Source organism: Myotis daubentonii, chromosome 12 (genome assembly GCF_963259705.1).
Source record: "Myotis daubentonii chromosome 12, mMyoDau2.1, whole genome shotgun sequence".
In the NCBI taxonomy this organism is placed as follows: domain Eukaryota; kingdom Metazoa; phylum Chordata; class Mammalia; order Chiroptera; family Vespertilionidae; genus Myotis; species Myotis daubentonii.
The window spans coordinates 19,720,691-19,747,030 of record NC_081851.1 but is presented as its reverse complement, the minus strand read 5'-3'; the positions used below and the strand labels follow the sequence as shown (position 1 = coordinate 19,747,030).

General features: G+C 50.1%; 1 protein-coding gene across 3 annotated transcripts in view; it reads left to right on the top strand.

Annotated features, from left to right (window-relative positions):
• CNNM4 (cyclin and CBS domain divalent metal cation transport mediator 4) overlaps positions 1-22,341 on the top strand; it is a 38,658-nt gene extending 16,317 nt beyond the window's left edge. The window contains exons 2-10 of one of the 3 annotated variants that reach the window (XM_059659058.1): positions 12,739-12,882; positions 13,200-13,334; positions 14,232-14,401; positions 14,618-14,714; positions 16,201-16,263; positions 17,063-17,076; positions 18,824-18,937; positions 19,405-19,680; positions 19,954-22,341. In XM_059659058.1, the coding sequence (XP_059515041.1) occupies positions 12,739-12,882; positions 13,200-13,334; positions 14,232-14,401; positions 14,618-14,714; positions 16,201-16,263; positions 17,063-17,076; positions 18,824-18,937; positions 19,405-19,680; positions 19,954-20,151 (1,211 nt within the window). In that variant the 3' untranslated portion in view covers positions 20,152-22,341. The remainder of the gene's footprint in view (positions 1-12,738; positions 12,883-13,199; positions 13,335-14,231; positions 14,402-14,617; positions 14,715-16,200; positions 16,264-17,062; positions 17,077-18,823; positions 18,938-19,404; positions 19,681-19,953) is intronic. The other 2 variants (XM_059659056.1, XM_059659057.1) reach the window with 2 other exon arrangements.
• The last annotated feature ends 3,999 nt before the right edge of the window (positions 22,342-26,340 follow it).

Genomic DNA, 26,340 nt, shown 5'->3' with positions numbered 1-26,340 from the left:
TTTGGCGAGCCTAATAATTACGAGTTACCAACTGGGGTTCACCAAGGAAAAAGAAAACCTTTTCTTTTTTTGTGTGTTATGGAGATGGTTCAGTAGAAAGCTAGTTCCAGACTTGATGTAGGTTGATGTTCATCAGCAAAGCCTTTAGCAGCATTTCCTGTTATAGCGCTAAGACTAACGTGGGACATGTGGGCTCATTAATCACAGTCCTGCTCTGAGATCTGTTTGCCTGAAGATTATTAGCTGGTCACACACACGGGTCCAAGGAATGGGTGCTGTGAGTCTATAAGCAGAGGTACGAGAAGGAAGGGGCTCCTCCTGGGTGGGAGGGTCAGATGGCCAGGAGCCAGAATGAGAGGGGAAAAGGCCAAGGGGCTCCTGAGAAGAGAGGACTGAGTGGGAAGGGAAAAGCAAAGTTAAAAGGAAGGAGTGATCAGGCACCTCCTGGTCACTCGCCCCTGCCCTTCCTAGCTCATTGTCAGTCGATCCAGTGTCTTTTCTCCACTTCATTTTCTCCTGCTGCCTAAAGAAGCTGAGTTCTGTGTGCTCCTCTGCCTTTTGTAGCGTCCCTGGCCGTGCCCTCCAGGAGGAGTTTCCACATCACTGAGGTCGCAGACATCAGCACTAGGTCTGAACTCACTTAAACTCCTTAGGGAATTTAAGAAACTTAAAAAACCTGTCCTTTGACCCACTGATTCCCCTTCTAGAAATCTGCCTTAAGTACCTGGAGCTATAACCCAAATATATTTATTACAAGGGTTTTCATAATGGCAAAAAAGGGGAGGGCCAATTTGAGAGTCCAGTGGCGACTGGGATTATGTGCACGTATGCACAGTGAAATATAAGGCCATTAACATTTTTTAAAAATATATTTTTATTGATTTCAGAGAGGAAGAGAGAGGGAGAGCGAGATAGAAACATCAATGATGAGAGAGAATCATTGATCAGCTGCCTCCTGCATACCCCCTACTGGGGATCGAGCCTGCAACCCGGGCATGTGCCCTGACCAGGAATCAAACCATGATCTCCAGGTTCATAAGTCAGCATTCAACTGCCGAGCCACACTGGTGGGGCGAAGCCATTATTTTTTAAAAAATATTTTTATGGCATGGGAAAATACAAAAAATGTAAAGTATTTAAAAAGTGGGGTGCAGCCGAAACCAGTTTGGCTCAGTGGATAGAGCGTCGGCCTGTGGACTGAAAGGTCCCAGGTTCGATTCCGGTCAAGGGCATGTACCTGGGTTGCGGGCACATCCCCAGTTTGAGATGTGCAGGAGGCAGCTGATCGATGTTTCTCTCTCATCGATGTTTCTAACTCTCTCTCTCCCTTCCTCTCTGTAAAAAATCAATAAAATATATTTTAAAAAAAAGAAAAATCAAAATCATGAAGACTTGTCCTGGGATGAGAGACCAGTCTTAGGGTCTCCTGACATCTATCTGTCAACAGCTTTTTTTTTTTTTAATTAAATCTTTATTGTTCAGATTATTACAGTTGTTCCTCTTTTTTCCCCCCATAGCTTCCCTCCACCCGGTTCCCACCCCACCCTCTGCCCTTTCCCTCCCCTGCTCCCACTGTCCTCATCCATAGGTGCACGATTTTTGTCCAGTCTCTTCCAGCACCCCCCACACCCCTTTCCCCCCGCCCCCGAGAATAGTCAGTCCACTCCCTTTCTATGCCCCTGATTCTATTATATTCACCAGTTTATTCTGTTCATCAGATTATTTATTCACTTGATTTTTAGATTCACTTGTTGATAGATGTGTATTTGTTGTTCATAATTTGTATCTTTACCTTTTTCTTCTTCTTCCTCTTCTTAAAGGATACCTTTCAGCATTTCATATAATACTGGTTTGGTGGTGATGAACTCCTTTAGCTGTTTCTTATCTATGAAGCTCTTTATCTGACCTTCAATTCTGAATGATAGCTTTGCTGGGTAGCGTAATCTTGTTGTGGGGTCTAGCTATTCATCACTTTGAATATTTCTTGCCACTCCCTTCTGGCCTGCAAAGTTTCTGTTGAGAAATCAGCTGACAGTCGTATGGGTACTCCCTTGTAGGTAACTGACTGTCTTTCTCTTGCTGCTTTTAAGATTCTCTCTTTGTCTTTTGCTCTTGGCATTTTAATTGTGATGTGTCTTGGTGTGGTCCTCTTTGGATTCCTTTTGTTTGGGGTTCTTTGCGCTTCCTGGACTTGTAAGTCTCTTTCTTTCACCAGGTAGGGGAAGTTTTCTGTCATGATTTCTTCAAATAGGTTTTCAATATCTTGCTCTGTCTCTTCTTCTGGCACCCCTATAATTCGGATGTTGGTACGCTTGAAGTTGTCCCAGAGGCTCCTTACACTATCTTCATATTTTTGGATTCTTTTTTTCTTTTTGCTTTACTGGTTAGGTGTTTTTTGCTTCTTCGTATTTCAAATCTTAGACTTGATTCTTGCGATCCTCTAGTCTGCTGTTGGGAGTCTGTATAATATTCTTTGTTTCAGTCAGTGTATGCTTAATTTCTAGTTGGTCCTTTTTCATAACCGCGAGGGTCTCAGATTTCTTGAGGGTCTCACTAAGTTTATCGGTGGTCTCACTAGACTTATTGAGGGTCTTACTAAATTTATCAGCAGTTTCTAGAAAATTCTTGAAAGACCTTATAAGTGTGGTTTTGAACTATATCCAGCAGTTTGCTTTCCTCCATTTCTGTCATTTGTGACCTGTTTCTTTGTCTCCGCATTTTGGCTGCTTCCCTGTGTTGATAGAGTGGCTTTGTGTGCTAAGTGTCCTATAGGGCCCAGTGGCACAGCCTCCCCAATTACCGGAGATGGACACTCTTGGTGCACCCCTTTGTGGGCTTTGTGCACAGTCTTGTTGTACTTAAGCCTTGATTGTTATAGGTATCACTGGGAGGAATTGACCTCCAGGCCAATTGGCTGTGAGAATCAGCTGTGTCTGCAGTGGGAGAACTTCTGTGCTGGAGACACCCTTCTGGGGCAAGACTTGCTTCAGTGGGGCTTTGGTACTCACTGAGTCTGCCCCCTGAGTGTGTCACTTATGGATCTGAGGAGTTGTAATCTGGATGGTCCCACTCTGACTACTGGGTACACTGGCTCTTGGAACTAAGGAGGTGCTAATTTAGCCTCTGTCTGAGGCTACGCAGCAGGAGCCCAGCTGTGAAGCAATGCAAGCTGCTGTGGGGCCTTGGGCCTTCTTTTGGTAGTTCTGGCTTTCTCTGACCCAGCTGCAGTTTGTTAGGTAATTTTAGATTGCAAAGGGCCAGGCCTTTCATATGCAAAAGCCTCTGCTCACAGCTTGGGTGGGGCGGGGTCTCAGGGAATCAACAGGGCAGAGCAAACAGCTATGGCTGATCCTCAGTTCTGCCCTAAGAGGTCCTGGGTCTCTGTGTCCCGGTAATCGCTGCAAACACCTCTGAGAGAAAGCCGCCCTCGAGTTCTGACCAATGCCAGACAGTCCAGTTTCTCCCGTATGAGTCTGGGTCCCCAGAACCTTGCCTGGAACTGGAGTTCAGAGCAGTCGGGAGTTTGAGACTCCCTACCGATTGAAAAAGACACCGTGTCCTCAGCTGCCAGCCCTTTCTGCGTGCGCCTCGTCCTCAGCTGCCAGCCCTTTCCGCATGCGCCTCATCCTCAGCTGCCAGCCCTTTCCGCGCGCGCCTCCGTACCTCTGCACTTTACTTCCGCACCTCCTCTGAGTCTCAGTGTGCTTTTCTCTTTCCTTCTAGTTGTAGAATTTCCACTCAGCCAGCCTTCCTGTGATTCTGGATGATGTCCGTTCCATCTTTTAGTTGTATTTTTGAAGTGGTTGTGCGAGGCAGCAATTTCCGATGTTTACCTGTGCTGCCATCTTGGTTTCTCCTCTGTCAACAGCTTTATGCTCTGGGCATTCTGGCTAAAAGAAAGCTGTTTGGAGAAGTTCCATTTCTGAATCCCAGCTTGCTCACCCCTCCTTGGTTGGTCCTAAACAGTACTTCTCTGGGCCTCAGTTTCCTCCTGTGAAGAGTGAGGTCAATCATACTTGAGGCACCTGGGCAGCACCTGGGCCCTGCTCACCACAATATGCTCACCCCTTGTTCACCCCAACTGCTCTGTAGCTGGGGGGCGGTGTGCCTTGAGGGGGACACCCAGGTGTCTACTGGGGATAGGGACAGCTAAGATCTGGCCATTTTTACAGGGCTTTTGTGATCATACACCTTGTTAAAGACATTTTTAAAATTTATACCTCCATTCCCTCAATAGTTATATACATGTACTATTTTCTAATACATGTATTATGAAATAAACACATTTTTAAAGAGGTAAAGATGAAATAACCTACTTTTTAAAAAATATATTTGATTGATTTTTTACAGAGAGGAGGGGAGAGAGATAGTGAGTTAGAAACATAGATGAGAGAGAAACATCCATCAGCTGCCTCCTGCACACTCCCTACTGGGGATGTGCCCACAACCAAGGTACATGCCCCTGACCAGAATTGAACCTGGGACCCTGCAGTCCGCAGGCCGATGCTCCATCCACTGAGCCAAACCGGTTAGGGCTGAAATAACCATACTTTTAAAAAATATATGTTTTTTATCTTTTAGAGAGAGAGGAAGGGAGAGGAGGAGAGAGAAACATTGATCAGTTGCCACTGGCATGCACTCCAATCTTCAATCGAGCCAGCAACCTGGGTATGTGCCCTGGCTTTTTGGTGCACAGAACAATGATCAACCACATTGGCCAGGGAAATAATCATAATTTTTATTTATTTTTTTAAATATATTTTTATTATTTTTTAATTTTTTAAAAAATTTTGATTGATTTCAGAGAGGAAGGGAGAGGGAGAGGGAGAGAGAGATAGAAACATCAATGATGAGAGAGAATCATTGATCGGCTGCCTCCTCCATGCCCTCTACTGAGGATCAAGCCCGCAACCTGGGCTTGTGCCCTTGATCGGAATCGAACCTTGAACTCTTCAGTCCACAGGCCGACACTCTATCTACTGAGTCAAACTGGCTAGGGCATAACCATAATTTTTAGATGTCTGCTATTAGTTACTATTCATATTATCTCTAGCACATCCTTTATATCCTTTTACGAGGCACAAAATATCCTTTTGATGGGATTTGTCAGTACCGACTGTGACTGTAAGCCTGGGTTTCAAATAGTTTTCTTCTTTTTTAAATATATGTTTTTATTGATTTCAGAGAGGAGAGAGAGAGAAATAGGAACATCAATGATGAGAGAGAATCATTGATCTGCTGTCTCCTGCATGTTCCCCACTGGGGACTGAGCCTGCAACCTGGGCATGTACCCTGATCAGGTACCGAACCGTGACCTCCTGGTTCATAGGTTGACACTCTTCCACTGAGCCACTTTAGCCAGGTTCAAATAGTTTTCTTAATAATTTTGAATTATTTTGGCCAATCCCTCAGCCCTGACTCTATGGTTACTGCTTCCCCCACGCTGATTGACAGGGCTGGCAGGAGTGGAGAGGGTGGCCTTGGCCCTTTGTAGGCATTTGTGCTTGCTTTATTCCTGGGATTTCCCTACCGGGTTCTTGGTCAGCCTGTGTATAAACAAAAGGCAAAATTGCTTATTTATGTTGGATGAGTCCCCCTTCGGAGACCCTGTTCTAAAAGGTTCTGGACAGCAGGTCTCTCTTATGTGTGCATAGGAGGTGTCTGGCTCAGAATGGTGGGGCAAGTCTCTCGGGAAGTCTGTAGGAATCTTTTCCCTGTGGACCCCTGTCTGTTTTGGCCATGTTTGTTTTTCCATTTTTCCTTTCCATGGGCTACCCTCCTGTCACCTTCTCTTTCATTTTTGCTCTATTCTTTTTTGTCTTGTTCTTGCCTTCCATTTTTATTTCTTTCCTTTAAAAACATAACCAGTTTATAATACAATCTTTTCATTGGTGGTATTTATTGAATGGCTGACTTATTGAGGGCCTGCTGTATATTTAGCTTCATGCTACGGGTTGAGGAATGGCTCAAGAATCACCGAATATAATTTGTGCTGGTGAGAGTGTAAACTGTGAAGCTTCTGAAAGATTTGTCAATGCATGAACCCTTTGACCTGGATACATCCTGAAATGTATTGTCATCTCACATGGGGAAAATGATGGACTTTACAGGAACAGTAGGAACATACTGGAAATAATCATGTCCAGCAGCAGAAGGGAAAGGGTTAAGTTCATTCTGGCATCCACCAATGGCACACTGCACAGTGGAGGTGAACGGAGCAAAAAAAGTAAAAATAAAGTAATATATTTATTGTAGAAACTTTGAGAACATGGAAAATGATTAAGAAGTGAAAGTGATACTTATTCCACCACCCCAAGTATGAAATGCTTTGTTGCATTTTCTTCTAGTAAGTCAGCAATGAGCTATATTGCTTTTCTCCCCCTCTCAAAATGAGATATTCTTATCTCTTCTGATTATAAAAGGAAAGAGTAAAATAATACATATGGATTTTAAAATGCATTAAGCTAAAGCATAAAAAACTACTATAAATTCCTCCTCTCTATTCTTTAACTTTCTGCTTTATACAGTCAGTGAGCACCATTCCTTTAAATCTCTGGCCTCAGCCTCTTTTTTCAGTGGCTGCAGTACCAGTTGTAAACTACCTTGGACAGATCTTCCTGGGCACACCTTGTACACTGGCTTGGGTGCTTCCTTTATATTAAGGTTTTTCCTAGAAGTGGAAGATTGGCTGAGTCCAGTCCCTGCACATTTTATATTTTGACACATACTACCAAATCCTGAAGAAAAAATGTCCTTGTTTTCTCCAGTACTACTGTATCAGGCATTGTGGTCTGATAATATGTATTAATTTATGTTAAAATGAAGGACCTCCTCAGTGTTCTTTTAAGTTGCTAAACATTTTCCACTCGCCCTCCCAGCCCGGCCCTCTACAGAGATCACCCTCCCATCTGGGAGCTGGGGTGTGGGCTGGGAGAGCTGTGCCAGATTCTTTGCCTGCTGGTGTGTCCCCTTGGGCCCTCTCCTGCCTTGCCTGCATCTGGCTGGGCTGGGCCCTCTCCTACTGCTGGTTGAGGTCAGCACTATTAATAGTCACTTAATCCTACTGTGACCTGTGGCCAGGGTGGAGGGAAGAGAAAGGAGGGCCCAATGGGAGGGCCTGGGAGCTAAGGGCCAGTTCTGGGGACCTGGGATGGTGGGAGGTGGGACTTGCCGGGGAGGCCAGTAAGGAGGATGCCGATGACAGCATCTTGGGTGGTGGAACCCATGTCTGATCTGGGGCCTTTGGATCTAACCCATGAGAAAAGCAGGCAGAGCTGGTGAGTAAGGCCCTCGCAGGACTCCGGTAGACTTTGAAACCCAGTACCTAGTGATGTGTCCTTCTAATGGTCTTTGAAAGATGAAGCTTTTTGAGGGAGGAGGACACAGCAGGGGCTGGGGCCTGGGCTTCCGGAGACAACCTGTGTGTATCCAGCAGAGTCTGGAGCAGCTGCTGTGCTCCTGGCTTGGGGTTGGGAGGAGGGTGCGCAGATACGGAGAGGAGCGAAGTCACAGTGTGGGCCTGGCCGAGCTTCAGCCTGCTCCCGGTACATGGACAGCAGTCGGCCGATGGCACAAGCAGGCCGCATAGCCGGGCAAGTTCCGGGAAAGGAAGAGCTGGGGCACCCAGGGCTGAGCCAGGGGAAGGGTTGTCCCTGAACGCATGTCTGGGTTCTCTCGCTCCCTCCCCGTGTTCCAGGTGAGAGAGGGCAGTGGAAAGGCCTGGGCTTGCTGTCTGGTCTGCTCGGCACCTCTGGGGTTTCTAGAAGCCTCATGTGCAGTTCTCTAACCTAGGAGGAGACCTGGCTGGAAACCTGGTGACGAAGGGCATGGTGGGCAAGCTGGCAGCCAGGTATGGCCCAGAGGAGACCAAGGGACAGCAGCTTCAAGGTACCCCTCTCCCACAGCCAGGTTCTTAGCAGTGCTAGAATTAAAGGCTAAGGAAGCCCCAAGTCCCAGAGGAAGCAGTATGGGAGTTTTTTTAAAAAAATTAATATATTTTTATTTATTTCAGAGAGAGAGAGGGAGAGAGAGAGATAGAAACATCAGTGATGAGAGAGAATCATTGATCAGCTGCCTCCTGCACGCCCCTGCTAGGGCTCGAGTCGGCAACCCGGGCATGTGACCTCCTGGTTCATAGGTCGACGCTCAACCACTCAACCACACCTACTGGGCAAGAGAGTCTTTTAACAGCTACTTTAATGTATGTGTACCTTTCTGATTATAATATTTATGGTATTGATTATGGAAATTTTGGAATTTCTACTCAGAAAAGCATAAAAAAAGAAAACTAAAACCATTCTTAATTTCCCATACTTTTAGGTTAAATCATATGATTCTTATTTTGTCGACTGTCAGCAGTTTTTTATGGGTCAGCCAAATATGAGCATTTAGGTATATTTCTTCAGTCTTTTTTTTTTTTTTTTTTTTAAATAAAGACTGTTTTAAAAAATGTGGGATTCTCAGCTTTCGGGGTGGATGTATTATTTAAATTTTCATGTTTACTTTCTCATCCCAACTACCTCCAAAATCCAGTTATCCAGTTGAATGGAAACTACTAATAAGATGAGGAGACTCATTAAAATAAAATTCTATGTTAGATTTGAATTCCATACAATGAAAATCATAAACATGTAAGTCCTAAGTTGATCCTCTCATTTTAAACTAGAGGCCTGGTACATGAAATCATGCACGGGTGGGGTCCCTCAGCCTGGCTGGCGATCAGGGCCGTCTAGCCCAGTCCAGGGAAAGGGACCGCGGGAGGTTGTCTGTGAGTGCGCACTGACCACCTAACTGGCCAGGGGGAGGGACCGTGGGAGGTTGGCCAGCCATGGGAGGTTGGCTGTGGGAGCGCACTGACCACCAGGGGGCGGTTCCTGCATTGAGCATCTTCCCCCTGGTGGTCAGTGCACGTTATAGCGACCCGTTGACTGAACGACCGGTTGTGGTGGTAGCTTAGGCTTTTATATATATAGATGGTAAATGAGTTAACAGTAATTTTGAATTACAGAAACTTCTTAATTACTAAAATTCAAAATAATCCTTTCGCTGCTAGCCTCCCTGTGTGAACGAACTCATTCCCCATAAACATTCACTGAACACTTACTGAACAGTCTTCTGTGTTTGGGGAGTACAGACTGAAGCCCTGTTATAGTGGACTCGCAGTTAGTAAGAGGAGAGGAGCTATAAACCATAAGTAAAGTGAGTAAGCATGTTGTATCATTTATTTCAGGTAATAAACTGATGACCAGCTTGGGGTGCTAGAGGAGGGGTGGCTGTCAGTGAGGCCCTCACCAGGAGGGTGACATTTGAACAGAGACATAAAGGTGGGGCGAGCTAAGCAGATGTGAAGGGGAGGGACGGCCAGATTAAGGGAGCAGCCTTAGATGTTTGAGGGACAGCAAGGAGGCTGAGACTGACCGGAGTAGGAGATGGGTTAGGGGTCAGCATGAGGGGTGTCTGGGACCTGGCCACGGAGGAATGTGGCTTCTGTGTAGAGTGAGGCGTAAGGCAACTGGACTTCCCTGTAAGGGGCCCCCTTGGTGCTGTGTTGAGAGTGGACTCGGGTTCAGGGTGAAGCAGGGAGATGGTGGGAGGCTGTTCCCACCCTCTGGGTGAGAAGGAGATGCCTGTGGCCCAGAACGGGACAGCGGCAGTGCAGGCCGCCAGAGGAGGCTGGGTTCTGGGTGCCTCTTGTAAGCAGCTGATAGGTCTGCTGAAAGGGTTGGATGTAGAAGGGTAGAGAAATAGAGGAGGCAGAGTTTTTTCTCTCCATGCTGATCAGTTGGAGAGAGGGAGATGGGGAGGCTGGGAGGAAGAGCAGGGGCTTGGTTTTGATAGTAAATCCTAGGTGTTAGACATCCACTTGGCTCTAGCTGTCAGCAAGCAGTAGGAGTCTGGAGGGCACAGAAGAGGCCTGGATTGCAAGTATTTATTTGAGACACCTTAACATATAGTTTTTATTTAAAGTCACAAGGCAAGGGACCAGGTGCCCTCCTGAATCAAGAGGACAGGGCCGGCCTGAGGTCAGAACACCAGGAGCTTGCCGGAGGAGGGAGAGCGGCCCCTGGTCAAAGACTGCAGCCTGAGCTTGAGACCCCCACCACTGCAGGCATTGCGGACTTTGGGAAGGGCAGACAAATTAGAAAAGGCAAACACAGCCCAGAGTCCCACGGCCGGGTCAGCAGAGGGTGACTGACTAGCCCTTCGTGTGCGGCCGCAACCAGCCGGCCACAGGCAGCGCCAGTGCGCCAGGCTCTTTAGCATGCAGAGCAGGGGCGAGTGGGCAGTGCCCCAGGCCAGCACATCTACAAGGTACTCGTCTTGATGGTGCTGCCACTAGAGGGTGCCACACACACCAGTGGGTTCCACAGACAGGAGCCTCTGAAAGCAGGTAGGGAGGCAAAGAGGGGCCCCAATCCAGCACAAGAAATCCATGCATTTCGCCCAGAGGAGGATATTTCTGTCTTTTAGAGGAACCACCAGCCTTTCCCGGTGAAGCCTAGTGCAACCCTTGATCATGGGTTGATTGGAGGTTTCAGTGGTGGGGACATTTTCTCCGATTATTGATGCTGAATCTGCTGGTTTCTGATTCCTAGGGTATAAGCAGGTGCTGCTAGCTGGGCAGCATTCAGAGACTCACCCCATTCCTGGGCTCCTTGTGCCGCAATGCCTTGCTCACCCTAGACTCTTACCAGTTCCCCTTAATTTTGTGTTTCTCCTTAATATTTTTTAAAACATATTTTTATCTATTTCAGAGAGGAAGAGAGAGGGAGAGAGGGATAGAAACACCAATGATAAGAGAGAATCATTGATCGGCTGGGGATGGAGCCCGCAACCTGGGTATGTGCCCTGACCAGGAATTGAACTGTGAGCTCCTGGTTCATAGGTCAACGCTCAACCACTGAGCCCCACCAGCCAGGCTCTCCTTAATATTTTTGTCAAAAAAAAATATACATAGAAAAAAAATATATGGAAGTGAAATATGCCCATCAAATAGAATATGGAAGTGAATAGAGTGATACTAGCCCCCCCAACTTCAAAAGCCCCCAAAGATGACCACTATTACCTCTTCCAGACAGTTCAAGGCCCTCTCCACCCTCCACCCCCATTTCCATGCAGGCAGATGGCACCATGCATTCAGTCCTATCACTTGCTTTTCCACTAATGGCCTGTCTCGGGTTTCGTTCCACATTTCGGCCCTCAAGCCCTGCTGCCTCTCCCCAGGCAGCAGTAGCCCCTGTCCCGCACTCCTGCTCCATTGCAATTGATTCAGATGGTCTCTGGTTTGAGGCTGTGAAAAAGAATGTTTTGATGACCCCTTTGCTTTTGTGTCTTTCTGCTTTAGTGAAGATTACATCCATAGGGTAAGTTCCTACAAGTGCAATTTCTGAGGCCAAGGTTAGGGACCCTTGGTTTTGAGACCCGCTGCCAAATCGGCCTCCTGAAATGTGCCTGTTTTCCTGCCCACCAACCAGAGCCCTGTGAGGGCCTGCCCGTCTCCCGCAGCACTGGGCCTCACAGCCGCTAGAGCATGCCGGTCGGGAAGGTGATAGAAGCTGCCTGCTTGCACTCTGGTTCCCGTCGGAGGACCTGGGCTAAGCTGGCTACGCCGGCCCTCAGCACTGTTTCTCTAGAGGGCTCTCCTGCAGGGCCGCCTCTGGCAGGTGGGGAGGCCAGGCTCGGGGCCCTGGCAGGTCACTTGCTCTCGCTGGCTCATCGCTAGAAGACGGGAATCTTTAGCCGAGTCTAGCCGTGGTCTGTCTAGCAAGAAGTGTTTTGACCACAACTCCAAGCTGGAGATCGGTACCGTATGACCAGCACTGTGTGCGAGGATGTTTCACAGGACAGTACTCCCCCTTCACACGGGTGCACTCAGGCACTTTCCATTTGTTTTTCCAAATGCTGGCTGTGAGGACTGGCATCTCTTCTCCCTAAGAGGCCCCCAGGAGCTCTGAAGGGCGCATGCTGGGCCTGGTGGGTTTGCTGTGGCCTGAGGATCTGGAGAACCTGGTCTACAGGGACGTCCTGAGAGTAAGGCCCTAAGACCGGATTGTGAAGGGGAATCTGTGACAAATCTGACTTGACCTTCACAGCTCTCCCAGGGCTTTCTCCCTGAGACTGCTGCAAATCTGTGTCCTCCTGTGTGGGGCACACCTTGTTCACACTGGGTTCTGGGGCACAAGAGCGGGGGGAGGGGGACCAGGAGGGCACCCAGCCACCCATAAAGCTTCTGTGGAAGGTTTCCCCCCCAACCCCTTTCTATCTTTCTCTTGCTTTAGGTCGAAAGGGTGGCCTTTCTCTAATTACAGTGTTGGCCCCAGGGTACTTGCGGGGGGGGGGCGCTCTGCCAAGGAGCTGGGGGAGGTATTGTGAATGGCCCTTGAAGCCAGGGAAGGTGGGCGCCCTCTGAGCCCGTGTCCAGCTGGCACTTGCCTGCCTATGACATATGGCTTCTCTGTCCACGAGTTGTGAGTGTGGGTCTTCCCCTCCCCAGGAGGGCCTTGCCCTTTTCATTCTATTTAAGCCAATGGTCCGTAATGCCTTGACAGTAAAAAATACTTCTGGTTTTCCTTTTCATACAAGCAGTATCTGTTTGCAATAGAAACTCCAGGAAATATAGAAAAGGGGAAAAAACTACCCCTGACCCCACCCCAATGACTCAGGTGTGTTAACATTTTGGTGGAGGAGTCTCATGATTGGTCCCTTTGCTCTGGTCTGACTCATTGCGTTGTCCCCCAGGGAAGTCCCACCTGGCCATCGTGCAGAAGGTGAACAACGAGGGGGAAGGGGACCCCTTCTACGAGGTCCTGGGCCTGGTCACCCTGGAGGACGTCATTGAGGAGATCATCAAGTCCGAGATCCTGGACGAGTCCGATATGTACAGTGAGTCCACCCCCACAGGCCCAGTGTCCCTTTCCCGCTCAGGCCTGACGTCTGCTGGCCTGGGTGGGAAGGCCACCATGCAGGGACACAGGCCCGCACGACCTGGGAGCATATGGCGTGGAGCAGGGACCGGAGGCTGCTTGGCCCCTCTTGGCTTCTGTGGCTCAGCATCAGCCCGGGGACTTGCCCTGGCCCAGGCTCTGCAGGTCCTGTGTGGAGGGAGGGACGGCAGAGCCGGCAGCTGGCGGGCAGGTTCCAGTCTGTTCCCGAGTCCACCGTGGGGACAGCGTGCTCAGCTCCAGTTCATTCCCTTGCAGCTGACAACCGAAGCCGCAAACGGGTATCTGAGAAGAACAAACGGGACTTCTCAGCCTTCAAGGATACTGACAATGAACTCAAGGTGAAAATTTCACCTCAGCTCCTCCTGGCTGCTCACCGCTTTCTGTCCACGGGTAAGAGCGAGAGGATGGCCTTCCCTGTTGGTGGGACAGTCACAGAGGGAGGAGGACTGGGGCTCTAGCTGCTCCCCTCCTGGGATGAGGCTACACAGATGCAAGGCGCAGGGAAACCCGCGGCCTCTGGAGGGGCGAGCAGCTCCACCTGGACATGCCCTGTGATGTGCTTCCCCCATTGCGGGCTTCTAGAAAGGACCAAGGTTGTTCTGAAAACAAGCCTCAGGGGAGCCTGAGATAGGCCCATCGAGGCCTGTGGAGTGGGAGGGAGAAGGAGGCTCTTGCATGTGCTGTGGGCCTGCCCAGGTACAGCGCACGGCCCTTGCCTGCATCATCACCTCTGAGGAGCCTGCATCTAGCTCTGTCCTTGTCTCTCCCGCCTCCCCTCTGCCTCATGTTCCGGACTTGACCTGTAAATCAGTGTCATATCTCTTCTCACCCCTGATTCACAGCTCCCTTGGGGGCCTGGGTGATGGTTTAGAAAGACACCTGCCTACTCCCTCCCCCATCCCTGTCAGAGTTCAGTAATTCCTTCTCCTTTATTTTTTCTGCCAGGGTATGGATGATAGCGATGATAACAATCATCAAGCACTTTCCTTATGCCAAGGATATGTCTAAGGGCTTTACATGTATTGTTCTGTTTAACCTCACAACCACGCTGAAGTTTTTAACCCCCATTTTACAGATGAGCAAACTGATATACAGGTTAAGTAATTGCCCAAGATCATGCCCGGGTAGTGCAGGAGCGACCATTCAAGGCCAACAGACTCCAGTCTGACCAGTGTGGACCCCAGGGCTCTCCCTTTTCTCAGAACCAAAGGGAAGAGCCTGGCAGTGAGGGAGCTGTCCCTGTACTGCAGTGACGGGTCTCATGTGCAGTCTCCCTCTCCCCTGCAGAAGTCCCCCAGTTCAGCCCTGCTCTGATATCAGAGAAGATCCTGCTTCGGCTGCTCAAGTACCCAGACGTCATTCAGGAACTCAAGTTTGACGAGCACAACAAATACAATGTGCACCACTATCTGTACACCCGGAACAAGCCGGCCGACTACTTCATCCTCATCCTGCAGGTGAGCCTGCCCACACCTGCCTGCCTCACTGTGAAATGTGGGCTGCAGGGTTTCCTGCCCGAAACTGTGTGGCCTGCTCTGGGCCTGGGCTCCCCATCGCCCATCCTCTTCTGAGCAGCTCACGGTGCCATCACCCCTCATGTCTCCCTCTTGCCTCATCTTTTTGTTGTTGTTTTTTGCTTTTCACTCTATAACCCTAACCCTGTGTTCTTTCAGGGGAAGGTGGAGGTGGAGGCTGGGAAGGAGAACATGAAGTTTGAGACGGGTGCCTTCTCCTACTACGGGACCATGGCGCTGTCCTCGCTAACCGCTGGTGAGTGGCTGGGCTGCACTGGCTGCTCTCCAGCGGCCGGAGTGTGAGCGGCAGTGAGTGGCCCCCAGCTCCTTGGCATTGAGATGGCTCATAACTTCGGTGTTTCGAGGAGAGGGAGACCTGTGAGGTCTGGGCCTAGAGGAGGTGGCCTGGAAGAGCAATGATTCAGACGATGGAGTGGGGTGGATGGGATTCTGAGCAAAAGCCTGGAGCTTGCCGAGAGTGTGTCCTGAGATGGTGGGGCGGCCTGCCTGCCAGAGGGGAGGAAGACTGGGAGTAAGGATGAGTCGGGGAGCCCCAGAAAGTCGATGGTGTATGGCTGTGATAGGAAGCAGGAAGCTGTCGATGGCCTTTGAGAGTAGAATGGGCCAGTGGGCCCACGGGCCATGGTGACCCTTACGAGCCATTATGGCAGGCGGGGAGTTGAGAGAGTGGGCATGTGGAGGGAGGCTGTGGGTCTTGCCTATGAAGCCTGGGAGAGGGCAACCAAGGGGTTGGGTGAAGGCGTCCAAAGTGCCTGACGTTGGGAGCCAGGCCAGGGCAGGTTACAGGCAGGTTTGGTTTCTCATGGCTTAGCCACTGCCTCTTGGTTAAGGGTTGGTTGTGATGGAATAAAGGGGCTTGGGGCAAAGAGGGTACTGGGCAACCTCCAAGAGAGGTTATGGCAAGACCAAGGAAGGACCTCTCTGGCCACCCCAGTGCCCTCTGCTTCCCCAGTCCTGGGTAGCTCAGGTGCCCCTTGCCGAAGGGGCCAGCACAGCTCCTCACTCACTGTGGGACACACACCCCAACCACGAGAGGGGCCTGGGTGACTGTGGGCTGGAGAGTGGAAGTTCACTTTGGTGCTGGGGGACAGGCCACAGATGAGGCAGGTGCTGTAGCTTCTGGGAGCCTCAGCCGTGCCTGCTGTTTTCCTTTGACAAAGAGGACCCCGTGTGGGGGGCCAGGGCATCCATGCCTATTGACACAGCTCTGTCCCCGCCAGCACGAGCCGGCCTGTGAGGGAGGGGAGAGGAGGAGCCAGGCTCTGGACCCGGGTTTCGGACTGGCAGCCCTGGGAGGACTGCTCAGCGTCCAGCCTGGGGAAATCTTGTTCAGAAGGATATTCAGTCATGGGACATTTCCTCCAGGCACTCTCTGCCCCTAGTACCTCAGGGGCCTGGGTCATGGTCCTGCGCTCTGTCCCTTGACCTGGAGGCTCTCAGTTCCCATTGGAGTGGCCGGAAGGGGAAGGGATGTCTTCTGGGCTCTGCATTCACTGTGGGAGCTCCGGGCGCCTCTGCCAGCACCTGCCCTTCTCTGAGCAGGGCTTGTGAGTCTGCCCAGCTCCTCCCTGTCAAAGCCGTGTCTCCTTTTCCACTGAGCCCCTCACTGCCCAAGGGAGCCTGGACAGCAGGTCTGCTTCTCCAGCCCATTCCTGTGGCTCCATGTCCTGCCTCCTGACCTGGACCTCACCCAGCACTGACCTTTTCCTCTTTTGCTCCAGTGCCTTCATCCCAGGTCGGGTGTCCGCCTGGCAAGCAGAACTCCCTGCTCTCCTGGCTCTCAGGTAACATGGCATGGCGGAGAATATAGCACTGCCACCTGTTGCCTGAGCCCACACACCACAGCTGCATTAACCTGTCCCAGTAGGCACTGGGGCTCCCCACCTGTTCACACTTGAGAGCCAGCTTGGCCTAGAGCTCAGTTACTGGATGGCTTTGCCCTGGTCCTGGAAGAGGTTCCTGAAGGTTCTTCAGCTTTTGAGGAGGTGTGTGCACGGACGCACGCACGCACGTGCTGGCTAGACCGATTCCTACTCACTGGCAGCATCCGTCCCCCATGATCCAAGGCAGCAGATGGTGGCGGGAGGTGCTGGCCTTGTCACCAGAGCCCTGGCCTGGCCCGGTGAGCCCTGCGGAAGTTCAGAGCTCCAGCTCAGTGCGTAACCTAGAGCAGCTCCGAGCCTCCACAGGCCAGAAAGCCTAGCACTGCAGGCAGCTGTGTCCCACTTTATATTCCTGCGTCTGGTTTTTTCTTCTAAACTGCACCAAAGCACACTTTACTATTGATCCTCTTCTAAAAAAACGTTAAAGGTGACTGAGAAGTCACTGGTCCCTTTCAAACACAACAAACTTTTGGCTGTGATGGGAAGCAGGAAGTCGGTAATGGCTCTGAGCAGGGGGTGTCTGATGAGAGCAGATGGGCCATTTGGCCTTCACTGACCAGCCTCCCTCTGCCTCTTTTGCACTTTCTTGTTTCACATATGGCCAGGAGTTCCTGCCTACAGGGTTTGAATCCTGATGTTTTTATGTAATATGGGAGCAGAGATGCTTTTCCATAAGCTTTCTTGTTAGAGCTACACAGAGTTCACCAGGCAGATGTGCCTTCATTTGTTATTCCCTTTATGCATATTCATGGGGGTCTATATGCTAAATAATACCATGACGTTAACCTCTATGAAAAATGTCATCTGTGTTTGAGATTATATCCTTAGAATATTCTTTTAGAAGTAGAATTACCAAATTAAAAAATTACATTTTTGTTATACATATTGCTTTGTTTTAATCATAAAAGTAACATAGCTCATAGGGGAAAAAAGAAAATTAATAAGCATTATAATTTCATTATTCAGAAGCAGATGCTTGATGTTTTGTTGTGCTTTTCTTTAGGACCTCTTTTTTTTTTTTTTTTAGTGGGTGTGGAAATCTGGAAGATAGATACTGTGGTAGTTCATAAGTCTCTATAGTGTTTATTTTTAAAAAATATATTTTATTGATTTTTTTTAATCTTTTTTTTTTTATTGATTTTTTACAGAGAGGAAGGGAGAGAGATAGTTAGAAACATCGATGAGAGAGAAACATCGATCAGCTGCCTCCTGCACATCTCCCACTGGGGATGTGCCCGCAACCCTGGCACATGCCCTTGACCAGAATCGAACCTGGGACCCTCAGTCCGCAGGCTGACGCTCTATCCACTGAGCCAAACCGGTTTTGGCTATTTTATTGATTTTTTACAGAGAGGAAGGGAGAGGGATAGAGAGTTAGAAACATCGATGAGAGAGAAACATCGATCAGCTGCCTCCTGCACACTCCCTACTGAGGATGTGCCCGCAACCAAGGTACATGCCCTTGACCAGAATCAAACCTGGGACCTTTCAGTCCGCAGGCCAACGCTCTATCCACTGAGCCAAACCAGTTAGGGCAGGACCTCTATTTTTAATAGGCCATGCCACCAATCTGTGTTGATTTTAAATTAATTTCCTGTTCTGGCATGTTGATAAGCATTAATTAAAAGCAAATAACTAATTAATGTGAAGTGTTTTTTTGTGTGTGTTTTTTGTGTTTTTTTTTTTAAGTTTTTGTAAGAGTTTATTTGAACTAAACTGATAACAGTTGGCAGGAAGCAAGATCTCAAATGCTCCCATTAATGTGAAAGGTTGTTCTCCCCAGTATTTGTTTTCTTCTAGAACTTAATCCGAGGTGTTACTTAGTTTAGAATAAGTGATACATGCACATGATCCTCTAATGCAGGGGTGGGGAATGTCCTACCCTTGGGCCATAGAAGTCCTGTGAAACCATTTGGTCTGGCCCTGCCAAGGCATTAGGGGTGAGTTAATTAAGTATTTAGGCTAATATAGCAGGCTAATTTTTAAGTTGGTAATTTTATATGGCCCTTGAATGATGTTATAAATATTCAAATGGCCCTTGGCAGAAAAAGTTTCCCCCTCCCTGCTCTAACGGTCGTACACTACCCAATTGTAGAATATCCAGACTATATTTTCCTTGTTTTCTGACTGAAGCTCAAAGATGGCGCATTACTGATGCAGCCTCACTTGCTCAAAGCTCCATTGGTCATTGCTCTCTTCACTGAGCTATTTGTTAGAACGGCTAACTCAGTAGTTAGTTAGTAACTCAGTCCTTAACTAAGCATGTCAGTTTAGTCTATTTCCTGTTTGTTTGAAACAAGCCAGCATGCCTTCACAATTAACTTCTTTGTGGATTTCATTGCCGTATAAATATTTTAAAAAATAAGAGCACAATAATGTGTGCAGTTTCTTTTTCAAAATAAGGAGTGTTCCTCATTTGAGGTTGAGTCATCCCGCTCCCCTGGTTAGTCAGCGGAATGAGGCCTGTGCTGCCCTGGTGGCGGGAAGAGGCACCGCCAACACTGCCCTGGCTTTGCCTCCCGGGAGGGGGACTGGCACTAGCTGGGATGGGAAGCCTGGCGATCTGGGGCCTCTAGTTCCTGGGGAAGGAACGTGCTGCCCTGCCCCCGGTCAGGCTGGGGCTCAGCAGACAGTGGGTAGGACTGTCCACACAGAACAGGTCGTGTGCAGAACAAATATTTGACGTCTTAAGAGCATTTTTAGTTATGAGCAGGGTGTCATGTTGAGGGGTGTGTGTATGAGAGAGATGAGAGTGCAAATTGTGTAATTTTTCTTTTAATATAATTTAAAGGTATGCGGTTTGTGTCCATTGACATGAGCTGTTACTGAGGTGAGAGCAGCCGCCACACGAGGATAACCAACCTGGACTGATCAGTTGTTAGGGTTTTGTAGCCATAAACTTTTGAGTCTTTGGTTTTTGTGTTCTGTTTTGTTAGACTTTTTAATAGTTATTGCACAACACTGCTAAACAAACTAACTCGTTTGCTTTGATGAGGTTAAAGCTTCTGACTGTCCTTAACAAGTGTTCCCATTCCCAGTGAGGGTAGCATCCCCTGGCATCCATGGGACAGGGCTAGCCAGGAGGGCACCGCAGTCCAGGGTGGTGCCTGCCCCGACAGCCTCTTTCTCCCCACAGACCGCTCCCCATCACACCCCACCTGCCTGAGCCGCTCGGCCTCCCTCAGTTGCCCGGACCGCACAGACCTCTCGAGCCCAACCCCCTTGGCAGGCAGCAGCAACCAGCTTGGCAGCTCTGTCCTGGGCCAGTACATCTCTGACTTCAGTGTCCGGGCGCTCATGGACCTGCAGTATATTAAGGTGAGTGCTCCCCTAGCCTCGGCCTGGCGTTTGGATCACTGCCTCAGGAATCAGCAACTCTTTCTTTCCCCCGCCACCCGGAACACAGGGCCCACGTGAGAGTCCTTCTTGCTCCTGCTGCTAACTCTTGTGACAGGTTTCCGGAGACTCCCCCCGGCACATCCTCGCACCTGGACTTGCAGCCTCCATCCTGCCGGCTCTGCTTTCCCAGGTCACTGGTGCGATTGGCCTCCCAGCTCCTGCTCTTACTGACTCTCATTGCTCCTTTTGCAGATCACCCGCCAACAGTACCAGAATGGGCTGCTGGCCTCACGGATGGAGACCAGCCCTCAGTTTCCCTTGGACGGGTGCACCATCTGCACGGAGAACCTGGCGGAGAAGCCTGAGCTGCCTGTGGTGGACGAGACCACAACTCTGCTCAACGAGCGCAACGCCACGCTGCACAGAGCTTCCCCTGAGAGCGCCATCTGACAGGAGGGCCCGGGGCCCCCCGCCAGCTCCGCGGGGGCCGCCCCAGTGGGCCCACCTGAAGAGAAGGAGCCTGTCAGGCCAGACGGAGCTGCCTAGCCCTGGACTGTGGGTGGCGAGTAGCCACCACAAGGCGGATTTTGTACTGGAGAGTTTCTAGGCTTATTGCTCCTCTTTTGAAATATCATTTGGAGAAGGGAATGGGGAAGGGAAGACAGGGTTAAGGATTTTATTTTAAAAAAAAATTTTTTTCCCACAAAAACTTTGGATGGGGTTTCTCACCCCGGGAAGCAATAGCCATAACCTGCTCCCAGCCACAACCTGGCTATGTCCCGACTCAGGGAGCCGACTCTTCCTGCTCCTTGTCCTCCAGAGACGGGTCCCAGCAGCTGCGGGAGGAAGATTTTCTCTTGGGAGGAAGACAGTGCTTCCCAGGAAGCAAAGAACCAAATAGCATTGAGAACAACTGCCTGGACATGTGCACTGAGGCTTGTCTGACGTCGCCGAGGCCAAGGGATTCTGGGGAGCTGTGATCAGGGGCATTATACTTCCAGCTACAGAGGAGTAGCCCTGCTCCTGTCACTCGCTGGATCCAGGAATTTCTGAAACTGCTGATGGGCTCTCCTGTTGGGGGCCACTGGGACTCTCAACCCTGGCCCCATTGTTTTGCCTCATATCTACCCCTTTGGACAGCTGTTCCCTTGTAATGGGGCTGACTTGACGCATTAGGCAGTGTCTCCCACCTTTCAGATTGCTCCCCCTGCTCCCCAGGCTGCCCTCTCTTTACCAAAGGCTTTCCCGTGGGTTGGGACAGCATCTACATTAGAGGTGACTTGTCTGCAATACTCCTCTTGGTTCTAGGAGGGAATCTAGTCACAAGTATTTGCATTGTTAGCAAGTAATAACATCCCCTTCCCACCCCACAACCAAAGTCCAGTCTGACCCTTGAACTCTGCTTTCCAGGCTCCCTACTTCCAATCTAAACCCCGAGGTCTCTTGGGGATTGAGAACAGAGGAGGCTCTCCGTGGCTGAGGCTGACCTGCCTATTTATACACTTTCATACCCAGGAAAGGTTTCAGCCTCCAGGGCGCACAACTGGTGGCCACGTTCCCCCAGGTCCGTGATCCTAGTGTGGGACGTCAGCTTGTCCTGTGCTGAAGCTGGTGGTACAGAGCTCCACGCCCGCAGGAAGTCCTCCCCAGCACCTTTCCCTGGGGCTGAGTCAGGCCCTGCTGCACAGCTCCAGGCTTCCCACTCCTGCGGAGGCTGCGGGACCAAGGTCCGTGTTGGCCCTTTTGTCGGGTGGAACGGTTGCCCAAGATCAGGTGGGGGAGACTCTGCAGGCCTCCCCCTGAGTATTGTCTATTCGCTCCTTTCCTAAAGGGCTCTGCTCTTCAGGTGCCTGGAGAGCCCTAAGTCTTGAGACCAGGAAATGTCTTGCACCAAGTATACCTACCCCTGACCAGTCACAGAATCTATTCTTAAAAGTTTGGAGAGAAGGTGGTGATACCCATGGGTTCTCAGCCAGAAGGAAAAAAAGACACTGGACCTTTTTGTTCCCTGTGGGGAAACCCATTAGTTTTCTACACGCACAGCTTGCTTTCTGATTCCACATGGAAGCTTGCAAAGCTGTGTTTTTGAGACCTGGGTGCCAGGCAGGGCCAAGCACATTGGCCTGAACCAAGTGAGTGTGTGTGAAGTAAAAGCGGGTACGCACACTTCCACGCTACCTCTTTGCACACACGGTTACTACCAACAGTTCCCTCCTCCCCCGTTCTTCCCTTCCCTTCCCCATTTATAATCACTTCTTGCAAAGGGTCGTAATTATTTCCAAATATTACTGGTCCGATGACTTCCTCCTCCCAGTGCAATTTTTCACTTCCTATTCCAACTTCTGGTTCCTGGGCTGAGCTCTACCCTGGAATTGGCCCACCCTTACCTGTCTTCCTGTGTGAGGGATGGCCTCCAAATGGGTAGGCAAGTCACAGCCACCATACCAAGTAACATATTTATTTTGCATAAGATTTTAATTTGTATATATTTGTGATTTATTTTGGCATTGTTATGAGTTTGACTCTCGAGGAGTTTTGTTGTTATGACTCTTGTGTCTTTTGTCACAAAACAATGATAATATTTGCTAAACAATATATGGAATTTATTTTTGATTGGTAATAAAAAAATGAAATATGAAATCTTGGTGCGTCTACAATTTCCCTATTTAAGTCCAGTCAGTATTCGGTACCTGTCATAGAAATAGAAGTGATTGTGATTGGCTGTCACTATGTGAGGGCAAGAGACAAGTATTCTGGGATTGTTTCACAGTGAAAAAGCAGCAGCAATGTAATTTTAAATATATCCTATATAATAAAAGGCTAATGCAAATCAACCAAACAGCGGAACGACTGGTCGCTATGACACGCACTGACCACCAGGGGGCAGATGCTCAATGCAGGAGCTGCCCCCTGGTGGTCAGTGTGCTCCCAAGGGGGAGCGCTGCTCAGCCAGAAGCTGGGCTCAAGGCTGGCAAGCACAGCCTCTCCCACCTCTGCAGCAGTGCTAAGGATGTCCGACTAAGCTGTCTGTCAGATATCCCCCAAGGGCTCCTGGACTGCCAGAGGGTGCAGGCTGGGCTGAGGGAACCCCCCACCCCCACCCCAGTGCACACATTTCGTGCACCAGGCCTCTAGTATGTAATAAAGGCTGTCCTCACAAGAGCTGCTAGACATACATGGCAAATGTGCTCAGTTGCCACAATTAGGAATCCTGTAAAATGAACACCCACAGGCTCTTCTGTGTACAGGTACTGAAGAGGGGGCAGTTGGAAAGGGCAGATTGCCTCTTTCCCCTGGGGGCTGACGGAGAAAGGAGCTTGATCCAAACATAGGATCATGTTGTTTTATAATGTGCAGTTGCCTCTTGGTCTCAAAGTGGGAGTGCTCATCTTCTCAGGAGCCCACCCAAGAGTGACCTCACTACACCCACTCTTGCAGTGCCCAAAGGTGCCTTGGCCACAGCATGGGATTGTGCTGAGGCCAGGGGCTCAAGCCAGACAGGCTTAACAACGTTGCCAAATTGGGGAGATGTTTAAAAAAGGGAGGTACTTGGGTAGGTAGAAAGGACATTCCAGATAAAAGAAGAAACAAATGCAAAAAGCTGGGTGGGAAGAGTATCATTCATCCATCTGTTCCACATGTTAAAGCCCCTGCTGCCAGGTGCCACCAACCCCTCAGTGAGTTTAATGAGGAAGACCCTCTCAGGGAGAAAGTCACACAAGGACCTTGGATTTGCTGTCTCCTCTGCCTGGAACACTCTGCCCCCAGGAGTTCACCTCCTTGCTTGGTTTAGACCTGTTCAAATGTCTCCTTGGAGAAGCCTTCCTGGATCACCCCACATAAAAACAGCATGGTCCAAATCCTTGTCTGCTCTTGTTTTTCTCCATGGCACTTACTGCAGGATATATTTTTTTAAAATATATTTTATTGATTCTCCACAGAGAGGAAGGGAGAGAGATAGAGAGCTAGAAACACTGACGAGAGAGAAACATCGATCAGCTGCCTCCCGCACATTTCCCACTGGGGATGTGCCCAAAACCCAGGTACATGCCCCTGACCGGAATCGAACCTGGGACCCTTCAGTCCGCAGGCCGACGCTCCATCCACTGAGCCAAACCGGTTTCGGCAACTGCAGGATATTAAAATACAATTTGTGTGTCCCAGCTGGTTTGGCTCAGTGGATAGAGCGTCAGCCTGCGGACCAAAGGGTCCCGGGTTCAATTCCAGTCAGGGGCACATGCCTGGGTTGCAGGCTTGATCCCCAGTCGGGGGCATGCAGGAGGCAGCCGGTCAGTGATTCTCTCTCATCATTGATGTTTCTATCTCTCTTTCCCTCTCCCTTCCTCTCTGAAATCAATAAAAACATATTTTTAAAAAATATATGATTTGCCCTAACCAGCTTGGCTCAGTGGATAGAGAGTCAGCCTGCAGACTGAAGGGTCCCAGGTTCGATTCCGGCCAAGGGCACATGCCTGGGTTGTGGGCTTGATCCCCAGTAGGGGACATGCAGGTGGCAGCCAATCAATGATTCTCTCTCATCATTGATGTTTCTTTCTCTCCCCTCTCCCTCTCTGAAATCAATAAAGAAATATATATTTAAAAAAATATGATTTGTGCATTTCCTGTTGTCCCTATACTAGAACCTAAGTTCCAGGAGAGCAGGGACTTTCTTATTTCCACACTAGAGGCCCAGTGCATGAAATTGTGCACAGATGGGGTCCCTCGGGGTGGCCTGCAGGGATCAGGCCAAAACCAGCAGTCCAATGCTGCCTGCCGCTCCTGCTCACCCAGGCCCTGCTGCACCAGCGGTGGACTCATGTCCAGTCAGTCATGATCAGGAGAGCCCTGTGTCTAGCACTCGCTCAAGGGGGTTGGAGGTGGGGCCAGGATGCATTTGGCCTTGGGGGGGGGGGGGCAGCGGGTGGGCAGTGGGACGCCCTTGCCTGCCCGGGGATCCAACCCACTGACATTTGTGCTGGGTGTCGGGAGCCACCTGGCGGCCACTTTTATATCGTTTCTTCCTTGCGGAGCATCTAGGGAGAGGAAGTGGCCATGGTGCCCGAGGCCGACTTTTAGGAGGCCAGCAGTGCTGTCGGGATTGTGCTGGCGGCACTGTTCCATTAGTGCCTGGCATTCTCCAGAGATTGGACCTACAGAACTACTGAGGGGGTGAGTGTTGGGCTGCTGGGATGGGTTGGTCAGTTGAGTGGTGCTCCCACTGTGGGAGCACACTGACCACCAGAGGGCAGCTCCTGTGTTGAGCATCTGCCCCCTGGTGGTCAGTGCATGTCATAGCAACTGGTCATTGGGTAATTTGGTTGTTCAGTCACTTAGGCTTTTATATATATAGACTAGAAGCCTGGTGCACAAAAATTTGTGCACTGGGGGCGGGGGGTAGGTCCCTCAGCCCGGCCTGTGCCCTCTCACAGTCTGGGACCTCTCGGGGGATGACCATCTGCTGGCTGAGGCCTGCTCCCCAGGAGATTGGGCCTAAGCTGGTAATCAGACATCCCTCTGGCAGCCTGGCAGCCCTCGGGGGATGTCCACTTGCCAGTGGGGAGCAGGCCTAAGGAGCAGGCCTAAGGTGCAGTACACCACTGCTGTACTGGCAGCCATCAGCCTGGCTTGTGGCTGAGCAGAGCTCTTCCATGTGGGAGCTCACTGACCACCAGAGGGCAGCTCCTTCATTGAGCAACTGCCCCCTGGTGGTCAGTGTGTGTCATAGTGACCAGTCATTCCCAGTCTTTCTGCTGTTAGGGTCAGTTTGCATATTACCCTTTTACTATATAGGATAGAGGCCTGGTACACGGGTGGGGACAGGCTGGTTTGCCCTGAATGGTGTCCCAGATCAGGGTGGGGGTCCTGCTTGGGTGCCTGGCCATCCTGGATGAGGGGCTGATGCCTGTTTTCAGGCTGCCTGCACCGCCTTCAGGGTGGGTGTCCCCACTGGGGTGCCTGGCCAGTCTGGATGAGGGGCTGATGGCTGTTTTCAGGCTGCCTGCATCCCCTTTAGGGTGGGTGTCCCCACTGGGGTGCCTGGCCAGTCTGGATGAGGGGCTGAGGGCCGTTTTCAGACGGGCCAAGCCTGCAACTGAAGCTCCCAACCTCTCCTTTTTTTATTTTTTTTTATTCTGGGATTTATTTACCTTCTATAGCTGTCACTGGAGCTGAGAGCTGGCTTTAGCTCTGAGGCCCGGCTTCAGCTCTGAGACCTCGGCTGCTGAAAGCAGGTATCTGGGGTTTGTTTAGCTTCTGTAATTGCAACATTGTTTCTTAGAGTTCGGCTCAGATCCCGGCTTCGGCAGGCGGGGAACCTTGGCTTCCTCCATCACTGGAGCAACCAAGCCTCATGTTCGCTTCAGCTGCCTGGCTGTTGGCCGCCATCTTGGTTGGCAGTTAATTTGCATATTGCCCTGATTAGCCAATGGGAAGTGTAGAGGAGGTATGGTTAATTACCATGTTTGTCTATTATTAGATAGGATAGTCCCAACACTAGAACAGGACCTGGTACATTGCAGGCACTCAATACAGGAAATACTTATCGAATGAGTGAACTTACCACCATAGGTAAGTATTGGACGCTCTGGGGAAGCAGCACCTAGCTCTCATAACCTTGACTCAACCTAGTCTAGATGGTGG